This window comes from Marmota marmota, unplaced genomic scaffold (assembly GCF_001458135.2).
Source record: "Marmota marmota marmota unplaced genomic scaffold, marMar, whole genome shotgun sequence".
Lineage (NCBI taxonomy): Eukaryota > Metazoa > Chordata > Mammalia > Rodentia > Sciuridae > Marmota > Marmota marmota.
Window position 1 is genome coordinate 243,301 of NW_026005679.1, and position 7,942 is coordinate 251,242.

The 7,942-nt window shown below is 34.2% G+C and overlaps 1 protein-coding gene across 1 annotated transcript in view; it reads right to left on the reverse strand.

Moving 5' to 3' along the window:
- Nucleotides 1-7,942, reverse strand: part of LOC107160840 (zinc finger protein 239-like) — an 81,440-nt gene that overhangs the window by 22,112 nt on the left and 51,386 nt on the right. Inside the window, 3 exon segments of the mRNA XM_048797581.1 lie at nt 1,019-1,183; nt 1,185-1,922; nt 5,420-5,498. Of these exon segments, the coding sequence (XP_048653538.1) occupies nt 1,019-1,183; nt 1,185-1,922; nt 5,420-5,498 (982 nt within the window).

Here is a 7,942-nt window from a genome sequence, read left to right on the forward strand (position 1 = left end):
TCCCTGGCAAAAAAAAAAAAAAAAAAAAATCACAACAAGCACACAGTAGTAACTTCTCAGAGTCCGTGATGGCTCTCCAACCTTAAAGGTCCATGGAAAGAGAGAGCCACTGGAATTATTTATTCTTATATAGGAGATACACAAGGGGAAGTTCCATGGAACATTCTATCCCCAAAAGAACAAAGGGTTAGGATTACAAAGGAACAGGTGAGTGTAACTCAACCTCAGTGGGTAACACCTACTCCTGGAGCATACCTTGTTATCCTAGCTGGGGTAACTCCAAAGTTACTGTGACCTGGGACTACCATGCCAGACTAAAGACAGTAATTGTTCAGAACCTGGTGCATCAGAAATTGAAGGGATCTGCATCCAGGGCAGTTCCTGACAGTCTGTACCATGGTGTTATCTAAGAATTTCTTTATTTCTATCACATTAACTAGTTATGCCAATTAAATTTTAAGCTACTACAAAAGTAATATCACATTCTCTATTAATATATAATCTCCCTGAAAATTATTATATTCAGAAGCATATGCAATATAACACCTTGCTATATTTCTTATAGATCAAAATTTTCCTCAATAATGTATATTTTCCTGATATGCAAGGCATGCAAGTTACAGGGTTTTCTGCACACATTGTATGCATTAGGTTTTGATAGAGTATGCTTTTTAAAAAATTTTGACTAAAGCTCTGATGTATCATTGGCATTTATAGGGCTTCTCTTTAATACTCAATCTGGAGATTTTTTAAGACGTGAACCTTCATTAAAAGCTTTGTCACATTGTTTACATTTGTAGGGTGTAATCACTACTATAATGTCTTTGATAATTTTTAAATGGTGAGTTTTGATTAAAACTTTGCCACATTTCTTTTTAGTATAGTAAGTTGTCTTTCTAGTATAAAATGTCTGGTGATCAATAAGGTGTGATTGTACATTAAATAACTTTTCATTTTATAGATTTGCAAAAATTCTCAACTATGAATTCTCTGGTACTTCATAACACTTGAAACATACTTAGAAACTCTGCCACATTCTTCACATTTGTATGGTTCTTCCCCAGTATAAATTTTCTGGTCAACGTTGAGGCTGGAAATTTGACTGAAAGTTTTGCCACATTCTTTATATTTGTATGGGTTCCCTCCAGTATAAATTCTCTGGTGACCTATAAGGCTTTGCCAAGAATGTAGGAATAAAAGAATCTTTACATTCTATGTCTTCTCCAGTATGAATTCTGTGGTGTTGTATAAGACGTGATCTTCGATTAAATGCTTTGCCACATTCTTTACAATTGTATGGCTTCTTTCCAGTATGAATACTCTGGTGTATATTAAGATGTGATTTTCGATTAAAATCTTTACCACATTCTTTACATTTGTATGGCTTCTCTCCAGTATGAATTCTCTGGTGATCAGTAAGGGTTTTCTTGAGAGCAAAAGCTGTGCCGCATTCTGTACATTTGTATGGCTTCTCTCCAGTGTGAATTCTCTGGTGACGAGTAAGGGATGATGGTTGATTAAAAGCTTTGCCACACTCTTTACATTCATATGGCTTCTCTCCAGTATGAATTCTTTGGTGATGCATAAGGTGTGATTTTCGATTAAAATCTTTACCACATTCTTCACATTTGTATGGCCTCTCTCCAGTATGAATTCTTTGGTGACGAGAAAGGTGTGCTCTTTGATTAAAAGCTTTGCCACATTCTTTACATTTGTAGGGCTTCTCTCCAGTATGAATTATGTGATGTTCAGTAATGCTGTCAAGTTTATTTAAAGCTCTTTCACATTCCTTACATTGATAATTCTTTTCTTGGTTATGAAAGTTTGGATGGATACATTTTGAGCCTTTATGAAAAACTTTCTCACTTTTATTGTGTTCATAAACCTTCTTCTTTAAATGGTCACACTGATGTTTTCTAGGACTTAAAAAAAAGCATTAAATTTTGATGAGTTTCACAGAATTATACTGATTTACACAGAAATAAATATAGTGCTAATTACTTAGGGTACAGACCTGTCAACAGATCTTGAATGATTTATCATAAATGTAGAGATCTAATTATCTATATCTAAATTTATCTTAAGCAATAGTAGGTAAGTACAAATCTTCCCACATTCATTAAAATTCCATGTTTTAGCACAAGGAAAAACTACACATCAGTCTTTTTGTAAAATAAGAATGAGATTGATCACAGTCAGAAATATGTTCTTTATTTTTTAACCTCTTGTCTATAGAAATGTTTAAGTGAATGTTTACTCAATGCTATATTTCAGAGTATTCCAGTAACTAAATGAAACATAAACCGGACTCAGTAGCAAATATTGTCATTTATTTAGAGAAACCCTATAATTCTAATTAACTCTGTGGAGAAATATTTAAAGGTACACATATATCCTCAAAAGTGACTAACATATTTTCAGCTGCCTTCTTGGGTTCAGGGGAAGTTTCACGTTCCCACAGCACTGCCACACACACCTCACCCACCAGCACCTGCTTCAGGCTGGTGGGGGCCTTGTTGAGCATGCATATGCTTTGGGTCATGGTCATGGCCCCATGAAGGGCCACAGCCAACTCCATGATGCAGAGGATTGATCCACTGCTGAGTCGGGCTGAAGTACCCCCCTGTTCATGGCACTGATGGTCAACCTTGCCCAATATACAGAAGAGCTACAGCTACATATTGCAAGAACTGCACTGCCTAGAACTCTAGGACAACCTGTACCTGGACACTCCTGAATGCTTTTGTTTTGTTATTGTCTACAGCAGAATCACTGTGAACTACTCAAGCAACTTGTCTTCCACCAAAGAGTGCTTTATAAACAAGAATCTGTGAAAACCACATTTAAACAGTGTTGCATGTTGTAATACCAAGTGGTAGTTAGTATTATACTGGCACTAAAAACGTGTCAGAGAAACTTTTATGAAAGCTTTAGACAAATCAGGAAGAAAAACTGATTTTTGAGTTGGAAGATGACTGCATGCCCTTCTTTTAGGGACTGAAGTATTGGAAAGCTGTGCATGACTGGGTTGCCCAATCAGGAAAATTAAAATACTGTTTTCTTGTATGCATGAACAGACACACACACACACAAACACACACACACACTGTTGGGTTTGGCCCCTGGAAAGAAAAATCCCATATTACATTGGCTTTAAGAACAAAAACATCAATAATTTTCAGAGTCTTTATTACCACTGTGTATTATTATTTCTGAGTAATCAGGTTAAAGCCATCCCAATAACAGTTGTTGCTTTTGGACTTCAGTTGTTTGCAGTGATGGCACTCTCTTCTGCCTTTTGTCAGAGAGTAACACTAGTAACTGTTAAGTGCCTAAGGATTCAGGCAGTTTCAAAATTCCAGTGACTAGATCACAGGAAGCAGTAGTTTTCTAACCCTGGAGGATAAAATGCCTAAGATCTGGGTGGGAGGTGAAACACTCCATTTGCTGTGTCATGCTGACACAATGTTAACCCCTTGAGCTATGCCCAGGAGTATATTATTGTGTCTCAAGTCCACCCTTGTAAAGGCCAGCTCCTCCCTAACTAGACCCAGTGGTTGCCAATCCACATGTCCATCTGAATCAGGCTTTTTCCTTTACCAGAATGAGTACATGTGCTGCACACCTTGGCTCATGCCAAGTTCTGGCCCCTCCTAGTGGACAAGCCAGCTGGTGTCTTGGCCAAAACCTTTAGTAACTATAATGCTTTTCTCTCAGTTGCCTTTCTGTGTTGGATTCTTAACTTTCTAGCAAAAATCACTATCACTATCTTGCTAAAAATCCCTATGTTTAACTAGCTAACCAAAGTGAGAAAGAAGACACTTTGCATTTGTTGAAGGCACATTCCTTGGGATGGCCAGATAATTAGGGCTATGGACTCAGAATAATCTCATAACAACAGTATTAAGCTTACTGGAGACATAGATGTAATCCAGGAAGTCTCTGGATTTGACACTTCAAATGTTTTCCTTCCTATGTATAAGAGCAAACCCCATCCTACAAAACAAACAAACAAACAAACAACAACAACAACAACAAAAAACCCACAAAATATGCAAATCTTTTCAGATTCCAACTTGGAGTTCTATTGAAGATGTTGTTGCTATGGAAAGTGAAGCAATCAGATGGAGGATTTTGCTAACTTATGAGCCTTTAAATAGCACTGAATGTACACAAGATCATTTCCAGTGGAATTAAAATTAGAAATGAATTTATAGATGCCCTTGACTCAAATTATCAAGTCAGGGAGAGTCCCAGAATGGAGTGTCTTCAAAAAATGTGCTTCTGAAAGTGTAGAAAAACTCATGATATGCCAAAGAGAGACTGGAACACTGTTCCCTACAGGGGAGATGGTTGATGGTGAGCCATGCCTCCTTCAAAGGTCACCTTACCTGCTAAGTATGGTGGTTTTAATTTTCTGCAGAATTTTCTGATTTACAAGCTTTAGTCTTTCACCTCCCCTAATCTGCCCCAACACCCATCCTGCTACTCCTTACCCAGAAGTGTTTTCAACCGCTTCGCTTGCACCCAGACTTATCTCAGAAGCCTTCCAAGTACTTTAATAAGGCCCCCAAGTCTGCTTTTGGGGCTTAATGCAGACCTGTAGGCCACAGGGATGCTGGATATTCTGGGAGCCTTGTGCCAAGAATTCCTTGAGTCTTTCCTTTGCTTGAATTGCCATCCATGACAGATAAGGAATGCACTATTTTGTGTTTTCTAGAAAGACCTAGTTGCTTCTCCTCCTCTTCTTCTTCGTCTCGTTTCATTTAAAAAGCAATGATTATCAAACTTCCACCTAAAAAAATATTTAATTACTGAATAGTTCTTGTCAACTGAAATGAACTAGTGAAACTCGCTGTTATTCTTCCATTTTTCCATAATCTGAGTGTTTTCCATGTCTATAAGTGGAAATACTATAGGTGTGTTTAAAACAGAAACAATTCACCTATACTGTGTAGAAAATTACTTTTTTATCACACCATAGAATTTTCAGATTGGAGAACTGCAGTATTATATTAATAATTTGCAGACATTAGTCTAATGTGCACTCATGTACAGATTAGTAATCATTTTTAAAAATAACTAATCAGTATTTAATCATTGTTTTGATTTTTTATTTAAATAAATATTTCTAATCATATTTTTAAAGCTGAGAGAACTGGCTGAATGATTATTTTTTTGAAGGTATTTTGAAGATAGTTTCATAATGGCCTGAAATGTTGCTTGTATACGTGGTTTGACACATATTGTCACTTTGAGGAGTTTTCTGAGATGTTATATAATAACATAAACTGACTTCATTTTAAATAATCATCATGCATTTGTTATGTTCATTAAGATAAATTACTGACCTTCCCTCTGTCCCACAATTTTCCATTCCTTCTTTAAAAGTAAATTTTTATTGTCATAGTTTCCATACCTTCCATTTATCATGGTTTGCCATAAATAGTTTATTCCTTGCTCTGCTGAAATTTCTAGCATTTGATGAGGAGACATTCCTGAAAGAAATTAAAATAACAAATTAATCCACTTTTAGACTGTGGTGAATATACTCTGCAAATATATAAAATTTTACCAAGGTCAGGAAAATATCCATAAGCAGTATAATCTAAGCCCATTATTACTAAAGAAATATACAAAATCCACACTGAAATGATGACAAACTTGTGAGCACTTCCAAAATGATCTTGAGATTTCACAGGAACACAACACTCAAACTTTGACTATGCTGTGACAACACTGTCAAATTACAGCCTCTCAGTCCAACTTTTTCAGATTCCACATGTGACTCAAATGTTGCAGAAAACAACTTTCTCCTTTATTTCTTTTCTTTTATGTTTGGGGGAAATGTAACTTAAAATAAAACACAGGGGTGTTTTATCACTGAACTACATCCATAGACTTTCTATATATACATTTTTATATGTTTTGAGACAGGATGTCACAAAGATGCGGAAGGAAGCTCATTTTAAAGTTGCAATTCTATTTATCTAAAATTATAGTTATGTATCATTGCATCTAACCAATTTTTGTTTATTTAGTAACTTTCAAATCTTTTGCAAAACCACTATAATCATGTATTTTTAAAGGGATTTTAAGTGGAAAAACATCAATGAAAGTAACAACACACACACAAAAAGAGAAAATTGACTCAAGCAGAGACACTATAAAACACTATAAATTGACACTTGGGAAATTGAGAGTTGTTAATTATCTAAAGAATGCCAAGAACCAACTGATTGATAATTATTGAACTAATTAACAATGAAGAAAAGTGACTGAAATTTAGCTTAAAAAAATTAGCAACAGAAAAATGGAAAATTGTGTATTAGAAATATTCTTTAAGAAACAATGTCTGATAAATTAGAAATGTGGGAGAAAAAAATATCAAATTTAACAATCTTAATTAAAAGATTCAAGATAAAGCATTTATACTCAACTTTTTAAAACTCTTCAAGAAAATTTTTTGATAGAACCCAGAAAAATAAATGAGTCATCTGTTAAGATACTTCTATTTGTTTAATAGTTGAATTCTTAGCAGACGTCTTCCAGAAAGGAATTGGAGCATTTAGACATGTGTGTTTAAAGACAAAAGACACTAATCTAGAATTCTGTATACACAAATACTATTTTTTGAAGCTAAAGAAACATACATGTTATCAAGATATGTAAATGCTCAACAATTTCCTCACTTTTAGACCTGTTCTAAGAGAAACACTAAAGGAAATTCTTTCAATAAAATAAAGTTACACAACAGTATAAGTTATAAAAATTTGAAAGGGAGAAAAGCAAAGTATACACAAATGTAAACTCCATTTTACTGTCATGGTAGTGCATAAAACATTCAATTCTTGCTACAGAATTTGAAAGACTAAAGCATAAAAATTATCATAAATCTCTGTTAATTGGTATAGATAATAAAAAACAGCTATGATATCAATAACAAATCATGATAAGACATGTAAAGTCACCGATTTTATCAGAAACCAAAGTTAGTTCAGTTTAGAATAAAGTGCAAACTAAGTAGTTTTATTTCTTATTTGTTCATTTTTGTTAATATGACAGTGTAATGTATCTTGACATATCATACAAACATGGAGAATAATTTACCAATCTTTTGGTTGTACATGATGTAGAGTTACACTGGTCATAATTCATACATGAACATGAAAATATTATGTTCAACTCATTCTACCATCTTTGAAGAACTTTTATGTGACTTCAAATTTATAAAAAAATTTGTCATAGAAGATATAAAAAAAATAGGGAGTTATCAAAACATTATTCTAAAAAAATATATGAACCACAAATTATAGTTTTATAACCCAAACTTCAAAAGCTTAAAGTAGTAAGTTCTTCCTCATCAGTAATTTAAGTACAAATAAACTATCATAAAAAACTAATCAGAACACATAATGTAACCAATAAGATTAAACCTAAATATATGTACTTATGTCAGATTAAGTCTACAGGAGTTTTCCTTTAGATATAAGATCAGAAATATACTAAAACCAAAAGGATGAAAAGAATATTACATTCAAAATTATGCAGATGATAATATAAGAAATAATTAGAGGCAAAGTAGAATATTATATAATGATAAATGTGGTCAATTTCTAGAATACAATAGTAGTAAGTACACGTGTAGCACAAATCATATTTTCCAAATATAGAAGGCAAACACTGAAAGAATGCAACATGATTGAAAGCAACCAAGTAATACTAGGGAACATCCATCCCCAATTAATACAAAGGAACAAAATAGTATTGGAATAGTAAACAGGGAATAGAAAATTTAAAAAAGTATTATTACATTAAGAGTCAATTACACCCCCTACCCCACCCCCCCCAGCGCATGCCAGGTAGGCGGAACTGTGACCACCGACAGAAAAGGCCCAGTGGCCGCGGAGGGCAGAGCTGCCAACCACTCCTGCAAGGTAGG